The 25,879-nt window shown below is 37.9% G+C and overlaps 1 protein-coding gene across 1 annotated transcript in view; it reads right to left on the reverse strand.

Moving 5' to 3' along the window:
* The window catches only part of CNGB3 (cyclic nucleotide gated channel subunit beta 3), a 68,222-nt gene that overhangs the window by 15,430 nt on the left and 26,913 nt on the right, over positions 1-25,879 (reverse strand). The window contains exons 4-11 of the mRNA XM_075085346.1: positions 21,698-21,852; positions 20,087-20,272; positions 19,298-19,506; positions 17,361-17,411; positions 15,366-15,452; positions 14,039-14,103; positions 8,260-8,382; positions 517-658 (exon numbers count right to left, since the gene is read on the reverse strand). Of these exons, the coding sequence (XP_074941447.1) occupies positions 517-658; positions 8,260-8,382; positions 14,039-14,103; positions 15,366-15,452; positions 17,361-17,411; positions 19,298-19,506; positions 20,087-20,272; positions 21,698-21,852 (1,018 nt within the window). The remainder of the gene's footprint in view (positions 1-516; positions 659-8,259; positions 8,383-14,038; positions 14,104-15,365; positions 15,453-17,360; positions 17,412-19,297; positions 19,507-20,086; positions 20,273-21,697; positions 21,853-25,879) is intronic.

The following is a 25,879-nucleotide window of genomic DNA, read 5'->3' on the forward strand; positions in this document are numbered from 1 at the left end:
GAACCAAGAGAAATAGAAAACAGTTAATTTTCAGGTTAACAAATGTATTGTAATTTATAGAAGAGAGCAGAATCCTAGTTTGACAAAAAAACATGGGATTTCCATTAACAGCATTCTATTGGCAACGTATCGAGCATGACTTATTCAATAATTTGTACATATTGATATCACACCTACAATTATAATTTTTATATCAGATTTAACAGTACAGTGTGAATGTTAAGGACCTGTATCCTTGGCTGTGAGGAAGAAAAAAGGAATTATACGTAGTTTCAAGGATCATCCCTGTCCTGCAGAGTCTTGGCTTTAAATCAGCTTGTGTGCAAAAGGGCTACAAAACTGGGAAATGATTAAACACATGTATTTGTCAGAAGAATAAATACAGATGTCAGTAAAATAGAGGGACATTCAGATGGAAGCTGAACTTTTTCCCAGAGCGAAACTTCATTAAATTGAATATATTATCACTACATTACAGTAATTTGAGTGTATCTAGTTATGGATTTCTTGATGTACCTGACCAATTAAGCTGGAGAAGACAAAGACCCCCAAGAAAAAATTCAGCAGTTGAAAAACTATCTCAAACAGGGTGTGTGGTTCTGGAAGGCCACCGATGGTGATCAAAGTACGAACTGCCCAGTAGTAACACCTCAGATACCTGTGGATACAGACAGCATTTTTGTTATTGACTATAGGTCCTTAGGTGGTTGAAGTTAAACATGTATCTTCCTGAGTTGGGCCTTTCAGTCCAAAAGACCTTCAGCATTTTTATAAAGGGTTATGATTTTACAAATGGTACAGTTACGTAAATCATATTCAGCTGAAAGTTCTCACTGACAGCAAAGTAAGAATATATGGGAAACGCAGCGGTTACTTACTGTTCTCCAGTAACTCTATGCAGCATTACAGAAGACTTCTGTAACAAATTGCCAAGGTGAACATTCCAGCGTTAGAACACTACCAGTGAAGATGCCATGATATCAAAAGCAGTGTAAAAGTGTTAGAGGCTTCCCAGAGTTTATCTGTAGCATACTAAATGCACACACAGCTGAACGTCTCTTCCATGGCTTCATTTGATGACACCACTGTGAAGCCTTATGGTGTGCACGACAAATGTAGTGTTGTCCTTCTCGTGCCCATTCATTTTCCTACCCCTTTAACCACATTTGGTCTTCCTCCCACTCTGCTTCTGAGCACCCTTTCCTGGCTCTGCCTCCTGGGTTATGTCAAACATAAGTTACATGTTTCCCCAATCGGAATGTTAATGCAGCTTCTCCAAGCCACTTCATTTTTTCAGCACTGAAAGGTTGACTCTGCATTAACTTCTCCTGGTGGCTGGCCTCCACTACCCCTTCTATCACCTTAGCAGACACTTCCTTGCCTTCTTCACTACTCTCCCTCATGCCTGGGAATAGCTGTCCATCAATAGCTGCCAAACCACCTTGTTAACACCCTTGAAGGCTTTTCTCAGACCTTTCTTGATCTAGAAGCCAAATATAGCAATGAGCAATGGTCAATCACTAAGACTCTGCTTCAATGTATGGCTTATATTGACTCCTTCCCTGTATCCATCCGCTGTCTTCTCATATCTGAATTGTGAGCTCTTTGGCCAAAGACTTTTTGTTCTGTTTCTACAGCCCTCTTTGTACAGCCTTGTTCATGACAGAGTCTGTTGCATTCAAGTGGTGTATTTCTATTAGCATGGAAAAAACAAAGGACCTAGACAGACATTTTTCATTTTATTTTTTGAGGATAATCATACTAACTCTCTTTTATATATATATATAAGAAGTGCCTTGGCATTTCTAAGCTTCTGTTTTGAATCTTGTTCTAAAACGTGGCATCACTAGTAATGCAGCATCCCCCATAATGTGCATCTGGAATTAATTAGTTTAAATCATTGTCATGAATGTGCTGTCATTTCCTTCTTTTCTGAGCTAACAAGTAATTGGTATAGGAATATTTTTAAAGGCCCCCTATTAATTAGAATTTGACTTCCTAAGTCTCTGTCAGCTTCACTAATGATTAGGGGTGGAAGTTCATTTTCCTTAATTGTACAATGAGATTTTCTATTTTTTCACATATGACTATTGCTTCTGAAGCAAGGAAGATTCCTTCTATTTGTTGAATTTAATGAGTTGGAAATCAAAAAGAAAAAAAAAAACAAAGAAGAAATACTTTTAGAGACGTTTGTTTTGAAATAGACAGTCTTGCGTGCATCTTGTCATGCCTATCCTGTATCTGAGGCCACCTGCTCTGCTTGCAGACTTCAGATGTACATTTTAATTTGGTGGCCTCCACTTTTAAACTCCTCTCTTTCTAAGATATAATCTCCACTCCTATTAATAAATGGTGCATGTAACAATACATTTGGAGGGTCAGTTTTGTGTAAATATGAGAAAACAAATTCACAATAACAACCAATTCCAATGAGGGTTTTTACTCAAATAACTCAAAAGTGTTTCCAAGTCTTTCACCTAAAATGTCAGGCTTCACCAAGAAATCAATGCTTTTCATTACGATGTCACATTTTTCTTGGTTGCAGTTTAATGAAATGCAGTAACAATGATCACTTTTACCATAGTTTTCTAGTTTTAGATTTTAACAGCCAGAACTGGCTGTTTTAATTGAGAAACTAATTCCTTAAGTCAAAAAAATCGTTGCATATCTGCCATCATATAATTTTTCCTTCTTGAGGCTGCAAAATGAACAGCTGGATTACACCACTATAATATTTTCACTTGGATCCAAAAAGAATCATCACCATGCATGCTTCCAGCAAAGTATGCGTAAGTGACAGCTTTCTCTTAGACTTCTGTAGCATAAATAAATAGTAAGAAAAAGCCTCAGATCTGTTTTTGAAGAACTGCAGATTTAAGCATAAAATTATGTCTCTAGCTTGTCTGAGGGGAATTATCATATAAAGCATATTAATATCATATTCATTTGCCATAACTGGAGAATGCTGTAGTGATTGAAACATGTATAATTTATGAATATAAAAATAAAGACATTAACATTACTTCTGTGCTAGTTACTATAGGAAATGAAAGTAATTAACCAACTCCCTCACCCCCCAATGGCCTTGGATGCCAAGCTTGCTAAATCCACCATGATAGACAATATAATCTTCATTCTGGGAATGTCTACAAAGAATGAAAGCAGCTCATGAAAGGAATTTAGGGGTCACGTTCTTCTTTGCAGTCTTGTATATCCAAAATGTGAGAGGTTTTCATTGTTTTCAGATCTGTCCACCCTTTTCTGAAGGTGTAGTTAATACAGTATATTCTTCTGTAATTTTACCTCAAAAGAAACTTTCTACAGGCAAAATCACATGACATTTACTATCTCTTAGGCACACATTTTGTATTTTCTCCATTTACTCATTTTACTGTTGTTATTTTGATCTGAAATGAAAATTACAGAGTTGAAATATAAAGCTGCTTTTTCTCTAAGAAGGGGAGAAATGAGATTGTAAATTATGTTTAGGGAAAGCCAGAAAAAAAGAGAGTCCTATTTCAAACAGTATTAGCAGCTCTGCTTCCTACTAGCTGGTGTCTGGAAACCATCATTGTTTACCATACGGCTTACTAGCCTGCTATAAAGTTACTGTTGAAGCAAACAACATGAGATGAGAAAAGGATTTTCCCTCTGCACAGCATACAGAGTACATTCATCCCTCAGGCAATCAAACTACTAGATTTTTCCCTAAAATAAGTCCTAGGTATGAAAACATTAAGAAACACTGCAAATAAGATACCTTGTAATATTGTGCCAATAGAAATATCTTTTTCATAAAAGCCCATTTCAGAATATGCTAAACTTCATATATGATTTTGGTTAATACAAGTAAATCAAACCTTTGTACATGTGGCTATCAGATTCTGTCCCTCTGCCCTGCTCTGGTGAGACCCCACCTGGAGTGCTGTGTCCAGCTCTGGAGACCTCAGCACAGGGAAGACATGGACCTGTTGAGCGAGTCCAGAGGAGGCCACAAAAATGATCTGAGGGCTGGAGCACCTCTCCTGCAAGAACAGGCCGAGAGCATCGGGGTTTTTCAGCCTGGAGAAGAGACAGCTGCGGGGATGCCTTACTGTGGCCTTCCAGTTCTTAAAGGGGGACTATAGGAAGGATGGGGGCCATCCCTTTGGCAAGGCCTGTTGTGACAGGACAAGGGGTAATGGTTTTAAACTAAAGGAGGGTAGATTTAGACTGGGTATAAGAAAAAAACTTTTTACATTGCAGGTGGTGAACCACTGGAGCAGGTAGCCCAGAGACGTTGTGGAGGCCCCATCCCTGGAAACCTTCAAGGTGAAGTTGGAAGGTTCTCTGAGCAGCCTGACCTAGTTGAAGATGTCCCTGCTCACTGCAGGGGAGTTGGACTAGATGACCTCTGTGGTCCCTTCCAACCCAAACCATTTCTATGATTCTATGACTTTAAGGTGGTATTCACACATCCATTTCAGCCCAGGGAAGCATTGTTTCAGGGCTATCATATTTGACTCCTCTCAGATTACAACCAGGACAGGTTTAAGCAGACTAAATAAGTGGCCTCTACAAACTGATACTCTAATGACCTCCTTTTTAGTCCCTCTTTTTCTTGAGTGCCTTCATCAGGTGCCTGTGGGTATGATGATCTCAGACAGGATCACGTAAACTATAAAGCTTTTGTCTAAAAAGTATGGCTGCAAGTACCAGGTCTGAAAGCGTTAGGTCTGACATACATGAGTTGGGCTGTGCCTTCACAGATTGTCTGGAGACATAAAACTGCCTCTGTATAGCAAGCACTGCAAGTGGACACATCAGAGCTATTGCAAGTGCAATGTACAGCTGATACCCATGAGACACGTTTAAAGATATGCCAATCTTAATGCATATTGGGCAATGCATACCAAATCAGAGTTATTCTAGACACATACAGTGACCATTTTCTGGGACTTCCAGATATCTGCTAAGTCTATGCCCAGAGCAGGAAAGCAGCAAGCTATACAGAAATTACATCAGTATGCAAATAGATGTCTTGGTTAATAAATATGCCAGAGAATTTTGCAAACTACTTGTGAATGACTTGCAAACAGTGGAAGAAATTTACCATGAGTAAAGTGGAATGATTTGTTTTCCCTAAATTTAATGCTGACCTGGGGGTTTTGCATGGGAATTTCAGCTTCCTAGTTTTACTTTCCCTTATGGGCAGTGATGAGAGAGACAGATACTTCCATGGGACAATTCAGACCAATGACATTACATTCCAGCTTTGACCCCTTTTCCAGAGGATTTGTCCATTTTGCTGATGAATTAGGGACACTGATCTCTTTTTTAGGTTGTTGGATTACATTGTAAATAAACACATATAGTTAAAATTGTTCTTTTAGCTGTAATTAAAAGGCCTTTTCAATATCTTGCTGCTGTGGTTACATAGGCTTTAAACTATGGTGTTGCATCAGGGATGCTGTCCTTCTGCAATAGGAGAGACTGAGGCCCACCTGCCTAACTATGCCAAGCTCATGAGTGCAGTTTTAATGCTGGGAACATCTTGTGTGGCTAATTTGGGTGTGTTGTAGGGGAGTGAAGTTGACTGCCTTTTGCACCTCAGGTCAAAGGCTTTGACTGAAGGCTGCCATGCAAAAGACCTAAAAACTTCTTGGACTAATACTAACACTTTAGAGTCTAGACACGAGCTGGAAAAGAATACAGCTAGCAGAAATTTGCAAAAAGAGCTATTTTGATAATTTTGCTGTGGTCTGAGTGCTGTCTACAGCTGTTATAATTTGAATTTCAGTTAGTATGTCTGCTCAGTAACATATATATAATAAAATTGATAAGGGAAACTGCTCTCTGTATATTCTTTTCAGCCTGGAAAGGAAAAAAAAAAGGGTCCTAGAAGTGTTGACATTTTTAAGAACTGGTTTTGGCCATAAATAACACAATTTTATGTACGCAGCAGGGATTCTACATAAAACATTCACGCCACTAAATCAGTGCCAGATCATTTGCTTTGGGTCACTGTAATCTGGGACCACTAGAACTTTGATTTATTTGTCAAACTGCTTACTGTCATTTTTTTAATTAGCTAAGATGCTATGTTTGTTTCATCTTCTTTCAGAATGTGTTCCCATTCTACATCTTCATACTACAAATATTGACAACTCTGCTGCATGAAAGGAAATTACATCTGCACTACTGTGCTATAATATATACTGCAGTTCTGAACACTTTTTTCTGACAGATTTTCCCAGCTTGTTCTTAATTCCTGCTTTCCAGAGAAATGGATGCACCTAGAAGTATCTTTTCTGATATGTTTAAATTCACATTGCATCTCCAATAATAACTAATGTTTATACAATGCCTCTCTGTCAAAAATCCCCAAATATTTGACAGTCAGATCATATGTCAGGACTGATTCTCTGAGGTGATGACTATCCCATACAGAAGGCATTTGCTGTTAGTGGGATACCAAGCTATACTTTATGACATGCAGCTCAACATGGGATACTCTTTGGGGTTAAATGTATGTGGGACCATGTAATCCAATATGAGTTAGATACAGGCAAAAGAATAAAGTCATACATTTACTAACTAATGTTAAGATGAAGTAGATTAATGACTTAATGATCGTTACAAGGAAATATTCTAATATGCATTTTATTTCAGCATCTCAGTTTAATGCAGACCTTGAATTATCAGCTTATTATTATTGTTTATAAAAAATTCTGTCCTAAATCTTATGTGATTTCAGTGTGACATCATTTGAGAAATGTTTTTGTTTCCTCATGGAGAAGGTATCACAAAATACTAAAAAACCTGCCCATTGCTTCTGGGTGCAACTGCATTGTCTGTGATCAAGCCAGCAAATAATTTCTACCAATTGTTTCCCTGAGTGAAATGTAAAATATTGTTGTCCATGAAAACCAGGAAGACTTCCCTGGCTGTTTTCCTGGCTGTTCTGAAGAAACACTAAAAACTTGAAGACTGAGTAAACACTCTACTTTTGAAATTTTCAGGTTGCTCAGTCTTAGTTACCTTATTTTTTTTAATTATGAGGCAAGTATTCTCGAGAATGTCAATAACAAAAATAGCTATAATGGAAATTTGTTCTGCATTTTCCTTGTCATATTTCTGGTAGCTTTGATCATGTGAATAAATACCTATATATTACTTCACTTACATAAGTGGTCCCACTGAGCTCTATGAGCCTGCTTGCACAGTGTCTGACTGCAGTACTCACACTGTGTGTTTTAGTGGTTTGTGGAAACTTCAGCCATGTCTTTTTTTTTTTTTTGAGAGAATTGTAACTATAAAAAAATCAATGCTGCTTAACACAAAGTGTTTTACTCTCAAAGGCTGTTTTCTTACCCTTCAAGATAGTGACTTCACACCAAACTTGTGAAGTCTGACAAAATTACAAGCAAGAGGAGCATATCTCCAAGAGAAACACGAAAAGTTGTTTAAAGGGTGATTTATGACAGCAGTAGTATATTATATGTGTTTTTGCAAGAATGTAATTAATGAACAAATTGAGCTTCTGTGGCTTTAACTATATTATGGCTTTTGAAAGAAATGAACTTTCATGCATCTGAACCTACTAGATATGTTTTTATATAACTACACACAAAATATATTATGACTTTGCTATTTTCTCTTGCTTCCTCTCCATCGTCTTAATGAATGTCCCTTACTTGGCACCAGCCAAGGATTTTCTAGAAAAGTGTACCAATATCCAGTCCTTCCCACTGGAGACAGTCTGCCACATGTTTAAGCATGACCTGCTCAAAAGATTGTAGAAAGTGAGTGAAATTTTTCCAGACTATTCACTACAGAGTTTAGAAGGACTAAAAGGTTGCATTTTAGTGACACAGTGCTGTGTGGCAGAAAAAAAATCTGTGCCTCTTATCCCTTTGAGGATTTGTTCTGAAATCCTTCTAACAGTTCCCATGTGCATATGCAATCAGTAAGTTTAATTTAAGACCATTGTTGCTTTCTAAATGTTTAATTAAGTTAGTGCTTAGCACTGACTCATAAGCCTATAAAAGCTGAAAGTGATAAACTGATTATTCAATCCACCTGCCCTCCAAATATGTGTTAGTAATGAAAGCTGCTAATCAGCAGTCATGGTGCTAAAAGTTTGCTATCCAAGCATGTGTAAAGTAAGGGCATACCCTGTAAGCAAAGGCATGAGAAAAGGAGAGGGATGCAGGAAGGGGCAAATTCAACAAAAAAATATTCAACAAAATCTTTTTCTTGCAAGAGAAAAGGACTTACATGTTTCCTTTGCCATCATACACCCATTTAGTGCTGCCAAGTCCTTCATAGTCTGAAGCCCAATAATACAGGCATGCGTTAACGTGTAAGATAAACAGCAAGTATCCAGTTGTTCGAATGACCCTATAAAAGTCAACAGATTCCTGTAAAACAACTTAAAACAACTTACATTTTCCCTTCCTTTCAATATGGAACCCATTGCTTTTTTGGATCAACTGTTTATATTAAGCACCTACTAAGTAGTTCCCCACCTGTATTGAATCATAGAATTATTAAGGTTGGAAAAGACCTCTAGGATCATCAAGTGCAACCATCAACCCAACACTACCATGCCTCCTAAACCATGTCCTCAAGTGCCACGTCTACACGTCTTTTAAATACCTCCACAGATGGTGACTCCACCACCTCTCTGGGCAGCCTGTTCCAATGCCTGACCACTCTTTCTGTAAATAAATATCTTTCCTAGAATATTTGACAAAGGGCTATTTTCAAATTATGGTTCCCTGACGACTTTATAATCCACTTCTTTAATTGGCTATGAATATTTAAAGAAATTTGAAGCTATATTAATGAGGCTAGAGGGTTAATGTGTTTGCCAAAATCTGTTCAAGAAAGGCTCTAAACTTGTGAACCAAAGCCAAGAAATGTCTGAGGTCAGAAATGAACTGCTTTACAGGAGCTGTGCTAGGAAGCCCGCAGTAGATCCGCTAAATAGTATGATTTAGTGGCTACAGCAGGAGTTATATCACTCCTAATCCCCGTTCTTATGCTTATGGCCAGTTCTTTGAACACCAATGATGAACTACTTAAGAACCAAGCAACTGTCTGTTTAATACAATAATGATCTCATTGTTTATCCTCTGTTTAGTGCATGGGGATCAAAAGAAAGGTCTCCTGGATTTAGCTCTCCATTCAAGTATTCATACATGCAAGGGATAAATAAGCAGGAAAAGTACAGGGCTTGCCTAAACACAGGGAAGCTGGTACATAAAACATTTGTCTCTACAGCTAGAGTTCAATGCAGTTTGCAGTGCATAGTAACTGGGTGCGTGGTTTTATGAAAGTTTAATAAGTTCTAGCTAAGTTATGTCTATAAACTAAGTTAATAGAAGATAATATCTCTGTGGTTGCTTCTGTATTATGCATTCCTTTGCTGGTTCTTCAGGCGCCATTGCGTGCTTTCTTTTGCCTTTCCATGCCATTGAGCAACCTACCTGTGTGTACCCTTATTCTTTAGGATGTGGACAAATGAATGTCACATCTCTGATTAAATGTTGGTGTGCTTCCAGGACAGCTCTGTTTAGGGTTGCAAGCTATTGAGAACAGCAAATAGCTGATGTGATCTAGTAATATTGCAATATTGACCATGCCAGGTCTTGTGCACAAGTTTGAATCCATGCAAGTGGACTCCTGATATCTGAGTAAAGGTTCTGGAAGTCTTTGCTATAATATAATATAATATTTTTCTAGGCATATGTTGAATCTGCCACAATGCATAGATAAGATGTAGTAACTTTTTTCTAGATCTATACCTACAAACTCAGAATAATGAGTTTGAGAAGAGAATCCACCCAAGCATATACACTTAGTGTGTAGAAGTTTAGTTTGACATTATCCAGTTCACTGGTTGCCTTATTGCTCAAATGGCGACCACAGCAGGATCTCAGATCAAACCAACATAGTGACAGTCAAATAAGGTGCAGTAGTTTGGACAAGCAGCTCATCTCTTTTATATTTTATATTTGAATTTTATATTATGACTGCCTGAGGAACCTGGATATATACAAGTCTATGGGACCTGAGAAGATGCATCCCAGAGTCCTGAGGGAACTGGCTGATGTAGTTGCCAAGACACTCTCTATGATATTTGAAAAGTCATGGCAGTCAGGTGAAGTCCCTGGGGACTGGAAGAAGGGAAACATTGTGCCCATCTTTAAAAAGGGTGGAAAAGAGCACCCAGGGAACTACTGTCCTGACAGCCTCACCTCTGTGCCTGGGAAGATCATGGAACAGATCCTCCTAGAAGCTATGCTAAGGCACATGGAAGACAGGGAGGTGATCTGAGGCAGCCAGCATGGCTTCACCATGGGCAAGTCCTGCCTGACCAACCTAGTGGCTTTCTATGATGGAGTGACTTCATCAGTAGACAAAGGAAGAGCTATAGATGTCATCTTTCTGGATTTCTGTAAGGCCTTTGACACAGTCCCCCACAGCATTCTTCTCTCTAAACTGGAGAGATACGGATTTGGTGGGTGGCCTGTTTGGTGGATGAGGAGTTGGTTGGATGGTCGCACACAGGGGCTAATGGTCAATGGCTCAATGTCCAGATGGAGACCGGTGAAGACCGGTGTCCCACAAGGGTCTGTCCTGGCACCATTACTGTTAAATATCTTCATCAGTGACATAGAGAGCGGGATTGAGTGCACCTTCAGCAAGTTTGCAGATGACACCAAGCAGAGCAGAGCACTTGACACTCTAGAAGGATGGGATGTCATCCAAAGAGACCTAGACAAGCTGGAGAGGTGGGCCACTGAGAACCTCATGAGGTCAACAAGGAACAAAGTACAAGGTCCTGCAGCTTGTTCGGAGCAACCCCCAATATCAGTAGAGGCTGGGGGATGTAGAGATTGAGAGCAGCCCTGCAGAGAAGGACTTGGGGATACTGGTGGATGAAAAGCTGGACATGAGCCAACATGTGTGCTTGCAGCCCAGAAGGCCAACTGTGTCCTGGGCTGCATCCAAAGAAACATGGCCAGCAGGTCGAGGGAGGTGATTCTGCCCCTCTACTCTGCTCTGGTGAGACCCCACCTGGAGTGCTGTGTCCAGCTCTGGAGACCTCAGCACAGGGAAGACATGGGCCTGTTGAGCGAGTCCAGAGGAGGCCACAAAAATGATCTGAGGGCTGGAGCACCTCTCCTGCAAGAACAGGCCGAGAGCATCGGGGTTTTTCAGCCTGGAGAAGAGACAGCTGCGGGGATGCCTTACTGTGGCCTTCCAGTTCTTAAAGGGGGACTATAGGAAGGATGGGGGCCATCCCTTTGGCAAGGCCTGTTGTGACAGGACAAGGGGTAATGGTTTTAAACTAAAGGAGGGTAGATTTAGACTGGGTATAAGAAAAAAACTTTTTACATTGCAGGTGGTGAACCACTGGAGCAGGTAGCCCAGAGACGTTGTGGAGGCCCCATCCCTGGAAACCTTCAAGGTGAAGTTGGAAGGTTCTCTGAGCAGCCTGACCTAGTTGAAGATGTCCCTGCTCACTGCAGGGGAGTTGGACTAGATGACCTCTGTGGTCCCTTCCAACCCAAACCATTCTATGATTCTATGATTCTATTTTTTAACTCCCATTTGCATTCTTCTTCTGTATAATGACTTCTCCATTTGTCCTTTTTCTTCCCTTACCTTAATGTCTTCTGGTAAGCCAGTTAAAAAATCTCTGCCATATAAATATATTTACCAATGAGCACCTCAAAAACTAAGAATCAATGTTTTCTGCACTTCAGTGTTTTAAAGCATTGTATCAGGGCATGGCATGACATATTTAAGAGGTGTTTTTGCAAATACTATATATAACATTTTGGTAGCACACTATGCAGGCATTTTTTTCTACCACATACCTTAGGAATGCACTGATGGGAAAGATTATAGATAATAAAGAATTAATACTGTTATCTGTCTAGATGCTGAGCAGTATTGAAGTCCATGTGCTCTACCATTGTTTTTCCACACATCTTCAGCGGGATTTAAAATTGTATTTTAGTTATGAAGAGTGCTCTATTTCACACATTTCAGGTTTTTGGCTTCTTAAGAGTATGAGGTAGAAAATGGATTCAATATCTAATATTTATGTTTTGCAGTTTACATTCTGCAAGTGATTTAATATTGTAAAATGTAAGCGGGCCTGTGACTGGGAAGCAAAGACACAAGCTGCAACACACAGCTGTGGCACTCAACCAATACCGTGTTACAAAACTGTCTAAACTAACAAGGCAGAACAGCTTTGCAGCATAACTGTTTCTGTCTTTCTAACTACTTCATACATTTTACGGGACCGGTGAGACCTTGCTGTGTTTGTCTTAGCATTCCTAAATGAGCACCTTCTCTGTTTTTTGACACACAAATCAACATTACTTCCTCCAAAGTTAGGATAGTTTGAAGATATATGCATCTGATTCTCAAATTGCCCTTTAAACAGCTGTTTCCTGTTCCATACTTTTATACGGTGTAAAATTCTGTCCCTTGCAAAACGGCATATTTGGGTGAAAATGGGTTTGCTAATTTGTTCCCATTTCCTTGAAAGCCATATACACACAACATTACTGTTACATACAGGCTAATTACTTGATTCAAACCCATCCATATTAAAAATTCGTAACTTCCAGTACTTACTGCAATTATTACAGGAGATACAGAAAAGTTGTTGAATTATGACTCCAAAGCAAAGGAAGTAATATGGAAAATAATGAACTAATTTTAAAAGTTCTCAACTTTAGAAAAAGTTAAAAAGTATAAGCAAGAGAGATGAAAACTCATTCTTTTTAATGAGATTAGAAATTGGAGAAGATAGGGAGGCAGTGATTCAGAAACTGAAAAGCAATTTCTTCATCTTGTGGAAATTCAGATAAGCCTTTTCTTGTACCAACAAGAATTTAAAAAAAAGAAGAAAAATCTTACAAAAGACTCTTCAATAAGTGAAGGAGAGGGCAACATAAGATTAAACTTTGTGGAGGTCAGCATCTCAAAAATGCTTTAGCAGAATTTTCAAACTTCTAAGTTTTGTTTAATTTTTCAGGTACATGAAAATATGAAACAAATGATGTTTCAAACTCCTTTTCAAATTAACTAGTTTCTAAATCTCAGAAAACATCTCATTTGCCATGTATAAATACCAACTCTACCATTTAAGTGAAATAATCTCTGAAATAGAATGGTAAACAGGTATAGAATGGTAAATAGGGTGGTAAACTGCAGATTCTTATGTCTGGTGCAGCAGCACACAGGAACAATACGTGCCCCAAAACTGGGACAGGGAAAAAAAGAATCTGTCAGTGTAGGAATTGCACAGGATAAACTACGGCTGGTGACACTGACAGTAGATCACAATAATGGTGACACAATAGGTGGGTTCATTGGGTGTTAGCAGCATCCCTGACTGCTGAGAGGCCTATGAAACTTGCCATACCCGTGTCCATGGACTGCTTGAGTTGGTTCCAGTATTATTCTAGTCAATGCAGAAGGTGAGAACATAGTGCAGAGGGCAACGGTTATAATCACTATCTGAGATGTGTGCTGAACTGATTTTCATTCCGAGTCTAGTCAATGCAGTGGACGATCAAGTTTCTGTATATGCCAGGTTCATGGTGAGAGCATATTTGAAGAAAAATGTTGACACAGGCTCAAGCTCATGACTCTTATTAAGTACAAATAAACAGCTACTGAGGATTTGGCACTGCTATTAGCAACCTGAAGAAACCATTCTTTAGCTCTTTCGCTAAAGAAACCTCTGATAATTCTGATCAGTTAAATTTTGTCAGGACCCTCAGTTTAGTGAGCATTTTGCCTGAACCAGGCCAGATGAACTGAGCTAGATTCCATAAGTGAGTGAAGCTTTATATTTAAGATTCATTAAAGATTACAATAAAGACAGATATTTTAAAAAACCTTAAATTGAACAGTTAAAGAGGTTATATGCCACCCAGTGCTTCACTGACAAGTTGTGAAATCAAATGAGATGCATTCTGTGCCAAGCTTTGCATGATACAAGTGTTTAATAAGCACATACCTGTAGATGTATGCTTTGTCCAGTATAGCTTCCAAACGATCATTGAACTCAAAGAATGTGTTATGCTGAATGGAAAACAAATGAAAGTAATCCAATCATTATTCCTCACCACACTTCTTTGTCTAACAGTACAGACATTAGTTCACATACTCATTTTGAAAAGAAAGGATTTTTCAGTAGTCTGACTTCTTTAAACATTTAATGAAAAGGTGAACTGAAAAGCAAAGATGAAAATTGAATTAAACATTGTTTTGGGTGTTGAGTGCCCCATTAATCTGATTATAGAAATAACTTTGCTGTTTAGGTCAGACTGCTGCACATAAATGTCTTCTACTTCCTCAAACATATATAATTGCTTGGGCGACTTTATCAGAGAGAATTACACACATAAAAATCCCTTTTTTCTAAAATTCCAGTAATTCTCAGTAAGTGATCATATGTATCAACAACCACATGCTAGACAATACCATGTAGTAACAATTGCTGCTGTATTAAATTCCTCCTGTTATTTGTCATTTACCTTTAGCAATAGACCTTAATATTCACATGTAGCTTTTTTCTTTGTTTTGGCTCAGTACATGCCTGTTTGCCTAATATGAGGTACAGTTTAACTTTCCATTCTTTCACACAGTTTTGGTTCTGATGTATGGAATTTTGAAGTTTTGTTGAAAACTGAAATGAAGAGCACCCTCATTTTATTCTCAGAGTTCTTGTTCCCCCTCCAACTTTAAATGTCAACATATGGCTGTGTGAAGGGGAATGTATTTTGCCACAGAGGGGCCTGCTAGGTACTATGAAACGCAGGAAGAGAGCTGTTGTCTAATCGCTTCTCAGCCCCTCCATTGCACAACTCCAGATGTCTTTGGACTCCATAACCAAAGTCGGTTTATGCTTGTTAAATATGCTGTGTATAATATATGTTGTCCTTAAAATTCCCTCCCTTGCTTTAAAGCACCTGACATTATGAACAGAAGGGGAGAAGACATTGACATTAATTAGTGATCTTAAATTAACTTTTTTATCTTTGAAAACTAAACAGGTAATTAAGATTAATCTAATTTGAATAATGGGAACAAACCAGCCTTAATCACAAAACCCCTTTTGAAAGTAGGAAATATGAAAGTCAGAAGGAAAATAAGAGAATAAGCGCTTAATTTGCTTAGATTATATCTTGTATTTTTTGTTGATTTGTTTCTTGGTGTTATAGATTATCCTGAAAAAAATTCCAGTTTCTAAATTTGCATTCCTAAATATTATAAACACCTTTCCATTGGGTTGTAAAATCATTTTTGTGTGGTTAGCCATCCATCATTATCACAGATCTTACCTTTAACATCCTATTTGCTCTAAATGCTGGATTAAATCCAAAGAAGAAGTATAAAACTTCAAATGGCAATACTGATATCACATCAAGCTGTTAAAGAGCAGAGAGGTCAATTTAAACTTCACAATAATCATAATGCATTTACTTGTCAAAAACCTACTTAGATCGAATCGTGATTGAGTATAATATTTGAACAGTCAGCATGCTAAGCCTGTAACTTCTAAAGTATTGGCATGCAAGATTATCTCTTGAAAACACCAACAGCTTTGCTCTGCACTGCTTCTAAATCCCCCATGCCTGAGATTTTAATCTGTTTCATGGGGATTATTAACAGTATCTCAGATATTTGATTGCTAATACTTTCTGTTATTTCAATTATAGGTCTGACCAATCTAAAATGGTATGTATGTGGCTCGTGAGTGGGGGTGGGACGGGCACTCCACAAGCACTTCTTAGTAGTCCTACAGTTTTTCAAAACCAGGCTGCCTAAAGCAACCTGGGGGAACACAATGAATTAGACTCCTTGCTTGCAACCTGTAGAAGCCATGTGTTCCAAACAACAGATTCATCATAAGTTCGGATTTTAATTTTTTTTAATAGATATTGTGTTTTGTTATATTTGGATATTTCTCCTTCCCTTATCGCTAAGATTTTCAACATCTCCCTGCAGTACAACAACTATGTGATTACTCTTATCTGCCTACTTCATTTTTTCCAAGAATTCAGTGGAGAGAAGGAAAGCTGTGGCAAACTTGGCTTTGCCTTTTTAAAGGCCCCTTGATGCCTTACTCTGTTGCTGATATCATTCAGGAACAAAAAAGGGATGTGGAACTGTAGGCTTCATCTCACTGTAATCAGAAATGCCTTTGCCCCGAGAGACATAACTTGTGTTGGCAGCAACTAGCCTGCAGTGCAGACCTTTTACTCCATGCAAGTAAGATGCAGTTAATACCTGAACTCTGTGAAAAAAGAAAAGCAAACCAAAAAACTGACTGAGGACAAACAGCCTTTTATGGGCTCCCTTCCTCTCTCAGACACATGCCTAAGATGCAAAATTTAGTAAGAAGTGTTTTAATATCAGTAACTGTTAATTAGTACTTAATCATATGACAAATTCCCAGATTATATCTATATATTGCCTGTGGTGAGAATACGCAACACTCATCAGTTTCTGCAGAAATCAAGAACACTTAACATACTGCAAGTGTGAACTTAAAATAAAACCATGCATATCCACTTATTTCTCTTGCTGTAAGTTTGACTCTGTCCTACTCACTTGTACAGTGTATATCCCGCACTTTTGGATAGCTTAACCTCAAGTATATAAGTAGTGATACCACAGCCACTGAGACAAATTTATCTCTGAAATAAGGCAGGTGCAAAAGTATGTACAGAAGAGGAGGGAGCAGTAACAGGTTTCAGAGGTGTGGGCTGTGTCACAGAGCGGTAAGTGTATCAGGAAGTCAAGAGACAACCTATCCTGAGGAGCAAAATGAACAATTTTCCTAAATCAAATGCAACTTTGTTTTTACAAAGCGCAATGAGCGTCAAAAATCTTAGTTTGAATTTTTGTTTACTTGTGTGAGTGATGACCATAAGTACCATGCATAAGAGTTCACCGAATAGAGCTACCACTTAACTTCAAGACTTTTTATTTCTTTTAATGAATCTCTGGCAAACTGTGCTATTGTCTTTCAGCGTGTGGCAATGACCTCACACAAATTAATAAACCCAGATATTTTTAGTCATTCTATTTTATGAATTTATTATTATTCAGAATTAATATTTATAATTGCATTTATAATTATTCTGTTTTACAGTTAAACACTGTTTATGCAGATGGCAATCTTCAGCTGGTGAGCACTGACGTGTGATCAAGCCAATGCTTTCTGATGATGTTCTTAAACCAACAGTGATTTTCAGTGAATTAAAAAATCTCCTGTGAAATCCTACAGCCAGAAATTACATATTGACATCAGTAACACAAGATCTGCTTACCCGAAACTTCATAGAACTGTGGTAGAATTTCCTCATTTCCACTCTGTCTGACTACAGTGAAAATGAAAGGAGAAGAAGGCATAGTCACGAACAGAATGTTGAGACGGAGCCTCTGCTACTCAGCAATAACAATAATTCTCTTCTGGTGGTAGGGATGATAACAGTTATATTAATGATGGTCTAAAAGTATGAATGGAGAAATATCTGTACAAAGAAGTAGTACTTATAATAGACCAGTTTAGAATAGACCAGATTTTTTTAGACCTACTTGAAGAAATCAGGTTTGGGGTTTCCCTGATTTTTTCCAAGTCTGGATGGTGACCTAGCAAAGTATGTTACATTTTTCCTGCAAATCTTCCCTCTCAAGACATTTGTTCCAGTTGGTGCTTGACCCAAACCCTCTCAATTTCATAGCCAAAAACTCCATTTGACTCCAGTGATTCCAAGATAAATGCAAAGAATGTTTCTGATGGTGCTGTACAAGATTAGCTCTTTGAAAGCTAGTGTTAGCATGCTAACGTTATTAGCATTATAATAATCAACGTTGCATTCATTAGTAATGATTAGATATTTATTTTTAAATTGCTCTCCATAGGAACTGATGCTAATACCTTAATAAGACAGGGAAATCAGAGGTATCTAAAGAAATGTATCTATTATTACACTTTCTGTATTTATACCAGGGACAATTTTAAAATATCTCTAAAATCTTAAGGATATTTCCATGCCAACTTTACACTATAATCAGTTTAAGCATTAAACTAAATGCGGGAGATCAGGCAGTAGATGACCTCTTCACGCACTAAGATCTGTGAATTGTACAAACAGCTTCAAGAGAAATACAAGGTAAGCTTTCTACTTTACTGTTTTGATCTTGTTTATAAAACTTGGGTTTTGTAGGATTTAGGCAAGATTGCCAGTTACCGAATGTCTTGGCCTGGAAAAATACATTACACTGCACTGCATTTAATATCTATCCAAACTATATTTGCAGAGTTTTATCTGAGATTCCTCTGTAAAGATATCAGTAATATCTTGTATGCACAATGTGTAAAATTTTATGTAAAAGCACTGAACTAAAGCTAGTTGCAAATTACATTTGAGGATATCTAATTTTGAATTTTCTGTCTGCTGGGCACAGTAGTGTCACACTGAAGTTATCTAAACTGATTTTTTTCCGCATTAGGCTTTCTTCTGTAAGAAGTTAAAGAATCAAAAGTAGGGAAGTTTTTAAAGAAAAGTTAATGTGATAGATGCCGTTTTGATATGTTAAGAGCAAGTTTTTACCTTTTTTCAGATACTTGCTTAGAGTTTTATTTTCCATTTTTCAATAAAAAGATAATGCAAAAATAGGAGCAAGAAGCAAAATTGAATGTACATATTTTCCCAAAATAAAATATCTTAAATTATTTTCAAATCAATCTGAAATTACAGGGATTTGCTCTGATTTTGGCAAAACCCCCCACAATCTTACAATCTGTAACAAAACATGCATATATTGCCTGGCCTCTGCAGAATATGCACTGTCTTCAGCTATGATTCTTGCACAAGGTGAATAGAATGCTGAAATTTTCAGACAAATGTACAAACACATGCATACATGTATGAATACATAGCCATATAATCACCAATTCCATGAAGCTGCACCAATTTACTCCTGGTGAGAAAAAGCTTTATGCCTGTTCCAACTGCTCTCATCTGTTTCAAATCTGTATTTTTTTCTTTTTTTAAAAAAGTGTTGACAATGGATATGTTTCCTTCTTCCAAAATAGGATTATGGAAGGTCAGTGAAGAAGAACAAAGGTATCCTTTGATGAATTAAAAAAAGTTACATAGATTTGGCATAGCAGGAAAAATTATCTCAGAATAGAGGGAATTTCTATAACGTACTTTAACATACAACTACTAACCATGGAAATCCCACCTTCAATACTTACTATTATATCTCCACCTTTTAAAAATTGCACTCGGGGCTGGAAAATCAGTAAGTCACACAGGTAGCAGATATCACAAATAATGTCTATGGTAAACCAATATATTGTATTACTTGGGGTTTGATATGGAAACACGAAACGAAGGGGAATAAACCAGCAATTCCAATTATAGGCGACTGTCACAAGCATGAGCCATGCTACATAACGGCGGTCTGAAAGAAAAAACATTGAATTTAAAGGCATGAACTTAAAATCTTTACTCATTCTTTCAGACACATTTATTCTACTGCAGTCTCTCGGAATGTTTCTGCCCAGAGCAACCTACCAGCCTTGCTTTTTCAACAGCACTGGCTGCTAAAGTGATATAGGTTGGCACTAGGAGTCACGCAAAGAATTTGCAAAAGGCAAAGAAGATGAGTTTGTGAGAGCATATAGGATTTGATGCATCTGAAGAAACGGGATACATTTTGCATGCTTCTGTTGTATGTTATAACTGACAATAGAATTATTTGGCCCCAGTGAATGGGACAAATTCTAGATTAAGTATCAGAAGACTTGGCTTTTAATTGTGGTTGGTTTTGCTTGCCAGCTTTGTGCATACCATCTTTACAACTGTTGTCACTTCTAATGTTTTTTTTTCCCTGTTCAGAATAAATGCTCTTTAGGGAAGGATCTATGTGTCCCTCTGTGTTGTGAACTGGAATGAGGATCTTATGGTGGCTCACAGTGATATGTAATATTAGGTCACTTCAATACACTTTACCCCACTCTATTGCATAGCTTTTAATTTACCTGTGTATGAGTCTATGCTGTCTGGTAACCGCAGATACTCCATGTATTTTTTTAGGGGAGGTTTTTTGAATTTACAGCACAGCATATCACAGTAATGATCCTCCTCTGGCTTTGCTTCTGCATCCTCTTTCTTTTCTTCTTTTTTTTCTTCTTTTGGTGGGGGGGGAGGCTTCTTCTTTGATGGTGCTAGCCACATAGAATGCCGCAATGGGTGACATTTTAATAATGGCTCAGTTACTATACCCTGTTTTAACACGTACAAGAGCCTCATCATGTTAAAAACTCTTCTAAAAGTACTTGGCAGTGACTAAAGCTACAGTTCACTATAATGCTGAATGCAATAGAATACAATTTGGAGAATAAAATCACCACTAATATAATTGTGTACATCATCTATCAAGAACAGGGTACTTCCTGTTACAGTGTGCAATAGATATGGTACTGTGTTTTCTTGGACAGTGCCCACAACTAATGCCATAGAAGACTGACAAGAAATAAGGTAATTCATAATTCAGCATTCAGTAATGCAACTGGGCATTTCTCTTTACATGACTTTTGCAAATAATGCATGCAATTAGGATGGAGATAAGAAAAGATGTCTGTGCCACAGGCTGATCTTTCCCCTTTCCTGAGAACTGATATGCAAGATGCAGCAGGTGAAACTAATGGGAAACCTATGGGTTTGTATGTTTCTAAGCTTACAAAAGTCTTGTGTCACTCCTTTGAGCCTAATTCTTCCATCTTTGGGTCAGATAATTTTGTCCACACATTTGTCCAATTAATTCTGGTGGCTTTACCTCTGAGTAGGATACACAGTCCCAGCAGTAAACTGGCAGACTGGATCTATAATGATTTAGGAAATAAATGACTGTAAGTTCTACAAAGAGAACAAAAGAGGTAAATGAGCAAAGAAATAATAATAATAACAACAATAAAAAAGGTAATTTCTTTATCAGCTGGCATAGTTTATAATATTTTATGGCACTATTTTTTCCAGCTTGTTATAAAAGAGATAAGCAATAAACAGGTTCTAAAAAATGTCAGAATATAAAATCACCACACTCAATTCTTTGTGCAAATGAAAAAAAAGTCAAACTTTCCTCTAAAGAGGAAAAAATGTCATAATGTTCAATTAATTTTGGGTGAGTTTGCTCTAGTTAAAGCAGGCACTTAGAGTCCTTAGTGCATCTGGAAAATTGCTGCCATGGCTAAAATTTACTTTTACACAGCAGACCTAATATCAGAGTGCCTAATACCTATGCATAAAATACGTATGCATCTTCATATGTTTCAGATTCATCCCCATGAATAAACATGCCTGGGAACTATTTTAACATATATAAAACCTTTCGAGAGGGATGATTCTAGGCATCGCCCAAGATTTTTTCTCCAAGTTCTTTAGTGATGTGGTTCAAAGGGAGCTAGTACCTAAGGACCTGGTTTACTGTAGCCTAATAAGCCTAATAAGCCTCAGTGGGCACAAACTGATCCATTCCAGTGGGTAAACATGCTATACTTACTTAAAAATTTTATCACAGTATTTTCTGTTCCCTCAAAATAATATTAATCTTTAAACTCAGCAAATACACAGCTATTTCTGGAGTCACTTACAAGCTGTAGGACTGCCTTCAGGGGAGGACAGCACTGGGTCTTTCAGCTTTTCCTTGTAGACTGTTGCCCTTTCCCGTATTTTTCTGACAATCTCCTGAAGCTGGGCATCAGCATACTGATTTGTTTGAAAACCTGAAGGTGTTGGCTCCTGTGTGCTAATTAAAACAAAAGGAAAAAAGCTTAATGTACTGGAAAACACTGGAAGGAAACAGTGCTAATTCTACTTCTGAGCCAAAGTCAGACATTAAGACTGGATCTTCATTGGCCATAGTGCTTATTCACATCACTTAATTCACAGTAAGCAGACACCTAAGTTCACCCCTCTTGCTTCCTGCTTATGTCAACTTATATTGCCAATTTATATACACACTCACAGCATTTCTTCAAACCTGAGGACCGTTCATTATCAATCACCCACACTCACATTCTGCACTGAAACTAATGCTTTTATTGGATCTATGCATACTGCACAGTCAATTAGCAAATCTAGCCGAGGTGTTTCTTGATCAACTCTCTTGAAATTTCATCCTCAGTTACTTGCTAGTGTCTGATTATGCAAACTGGGGCTGTTTTGGAGTACCACCCAGTTGGCAGCTGGGCCATGCGTTTGGACTTCCTCTGTGTGGAGGCTAAGATATGGGATTTCTTCTGCATCCTAGACTCAACACTTCTCAGCTGGCGTCTTACAATGGTGTCAGAGCTGGCGGGAAATGGCTGTGACTGGCACAGAACACCTCGCTGCCTCCTCCCACACAGGTCACCGCTGCCACCCCTAGACTGAAACTGTGCCAGCTGTGCCCAACATGGGGAGCACAGCAGAAAATTGTTCTTTCTTTCTTGTCAGTTTTTCAGCTCTATCCCAAATACCATGGGGATGTGGAGGTTATGGCAAGAGTCGCAGACCAAGAATGAGGCACACCTGAAATTTCCAAATTCTTGAGAAGACCTTCACAAAGATGAGTACAGGGAAAATGGTATGATAACATCTTGAGTAGGGAAGAAATTAAAAACACTCCAAAGTGATTTTGAATAAACACTATGTCTCCTGAAGACCTAAACCTACTCTGAAGTTCATAAGGGAAGGAGCTGTAACTAAAAAAAAGAGAGTGTCAGAGTGGGATGCGTGTATCTTTTTGAGAAGCACAGTTTTCTGGAGACAACACATATCGTGGTGCTCAAGGAAGTATGATTTAAGGATGTGAAAATCCTTCAGCAAGAAAATGATTGAATAAAATGGAGATAAGCTGTTAAAAGCAGAAGAGGCAGAAGTCTGAAAGTATGTGGTTATCATTTCTCTAATTTAAGTCTTCTGTAGTCCCTTAAAACATCCTGGACAGGAGATTAATCAAACAGTTCTGATGTACTTTGTAATCTCATCACAGTTCCTTTTGTGTCACATATTCTGTTTGTTGAGGCCATCTGCAGTGTAAATCCTTTGTTGTTTTGAGTTAACATGTCACAATTAGTTTTTCAGCTTCTATGCAGGCTTTCAAATAATTATTACTTTTTGCTGTTGCTCTATTTGCTCAGGCCATTAGCTATCTTACAGTAAAATACACTTATTACAAGTATCATGCCAAAGGCCCCTTCTACCTGCTTTCTAGTGATAAGCTATAAGATGTATGGGATTTTCTTGCTATTTCACAGCCTTTCCAATAAAAGTTTAAGTCTCCTCTATCATGAATTTGGTGCTTTATCACTGCAGTGTAGCCTGAAGGACCCATGTTGTTATTTGGTACTGATTAGAAACTATGTGAATTTGTTTAAAGTTATTTGCCCCACAGTTGATGAGAAATTGATTTTCCCTGCCCTACTTCTCATTTGGTTTGCATTATCTCCTCCTCTATTATTTTCTAGTAATGAAATACTTGCTTTAAATTTTCTCTGGTTAATACAGATGGAGGAGGCTAATGCTGAATACTGCTAATTCGAAGATGTGTATTGTGCCTGTGCTTCATGCGGAGGTGCACTTTAAATTGCTTTGGTTAATGAAGCCCGTTCAAACTTCACTCCATCTCTTGCATTAGGTGGTGCTTTGCCATGAATGTGTGACACCAGTGCTGTGCAGTTGCCTTTCACTCTTGGCGGAAATTAGAGTTTGGGTCAGCACCTCCTGACTGGCCTGAGATAATTTCCCCTGCGGAGCTGAAGTGCTCTCCTCTTTTTTCCCTCTCAGTTTTTGCTTCATGAGATTTCTTTCACTCTGTGTGTGCTTTTTCATGTGGTAAACTTTTTATTAACTCTATTAATACATGTTTTATAAATTCATATACATAAACACATAGCTGCCAGCAGAACATGACAGCTGGCAGGAACAGGAGTACATTTTTCAGGTCAGAAACCCTGCTAAAGTATTTCTCTTTGAAGAGACCACATTTAATAGTTTTATTTTGTCCATCATGCTGCATTGCAACGGTTTCTGATTCTGGTTTGCTACTCCTCAGACTTTCAGATCTTGTGCCTGTGAGAAAGGTTAGTTTGACTTATGTTTTTAGCAGGGTCTGTTAAGGAGATAATGCCTCTTTTTGAATCTATAATTATGTTCATTCTCACCTCACAGTTATAATTACAGCTTGTATTGATTTCATACTGGGCTTTTTTTGTTTTATTCTCTGCATGAAAGGTCTCAGAGGGGGATCAAACCTGTGAATATCGATCAATTCCTGGTTTGTCTCTGCCTCTCTGCCTGTGTTATACAGCTGAATAGTTTGTGCCATATAGGGGCAAATCTGCACAGTTGGAGTTAAATCTGCTCCCTTACTAACACACTGCTTAGCTGGGAAGAAGGATACTTTGCCTTTGGTGTCCTGTGTTGAGCTGTGCTGAGTGCTAGGATTTGTCTCTAAGCTGATATGTTATTATTTAAGCAAATTTATCTCTGACCTTTGCGCAATATGTTACAATAGGCCTAGTTCTGTATTACTTACTACACCATATAGAGTGGAAATATTTATTTCCCACAGAAGTAATAATTTCACATGGCCTAGGAAATGGCAAAGTCAGGACCACAGCTCATGTACTGTGCACACAGTTTTGTTTTTACCTCAAACACGTCTTGTTTAATGATAGCAACATACGTAACAATAGAAGTATAATAATAATAATAATAATAATGTAGCTTTCTTATGGTTTTAATTTGTAGGTTTTATCTTTTTAACTTGTAGGTTTTTACTTGTTTGTTTAGTGAATAATATTACAGTGCCTTGATTCTCCCCATGCCAAGAGAAAAGATTTGGACACCTATAGCATAGTGGAAGAAAATGGCCTTGAAGGAACAGGCCATGGAAATACTGTGTTGAGTGTGCTAATATAGGTAACATCTGTTAAGTACTGTTGCTTTGAAGTTTTCTGTGTTAAGACTTCAAACAAAACAGGGATCAAGAAATACAGTGGCTTATTTCAGAATAAATCAAGTTTACACTTTTCCAAATTTCAATCTAGAGTCTAATTCTTTCTTGCTTTTTGGCCATGAACATCAAATACCTGAGTTCAACTCCATCTTTTTTCTACAGGTGACTTCTGAGAAAATGTATTTCATAAAATGTTTTCTGCCTGAAAAAAATCCATACCACTTTTTGCTGATTTCCGTTATAACCCTTCTCTTTGCAGCACTTAAGGTACTTTTTCCTGTCTATCCAGAAATAAAATTCTTGATCTTTCAATAGAAGATTTAATGCTTTCATTGAGCACTGAAATTATGGTTTATGATTGTATTTACAACCTGTGTCTTGAAAAAAATTATTTGTTGTCTTGAATAAATTATGGAGAGTCTCTAATTCAAATAACCATTTTCAGAAGGATATGACAATGCATAGCTATGCAAATGTCCACAAAACATGATGGTATAATTGAGAAAGATTTCAGTGAGACAGAAAATTGTAGTTCTAGGCAACATGAAAGGTATTGATTCAAAAACACATCCTCAATTTGTGCTGACAATGCCAGTGTGGGTAATGTTATAGCAACCAGAACCCTCTATCTGTCCTCAGTTCCAAGTCTAAGGTCACACATCCTAAGTGACTAGGAAATCTAATGTTTCCCTGCAAGACAAAAAAAAAAGTGTTAGTCACCTGCTCATTGCGGGACCAGGGGTATTCTAAAAAGCTAACTTTACCTATTCTGATTATCTCCCACTGTAGTCAATAGAAGGGTTCTCTGAGGAGAGCTTGAGAATTACTAAGG

Source organism: Phalacrocorax aristotelis, chromosome 2, assembly GCF_949628215.1.
Source record: "Phalacrocorax aristotelis chromosome 2, bGulAri2.1, whole genome shotgun sequence".
NCBI lineage: Eukaryota > Metazoa > Chordata > Aves > Suliformes > Phalacrocoracidae > Phalacrocorax > Phalacrocorax aristotelis.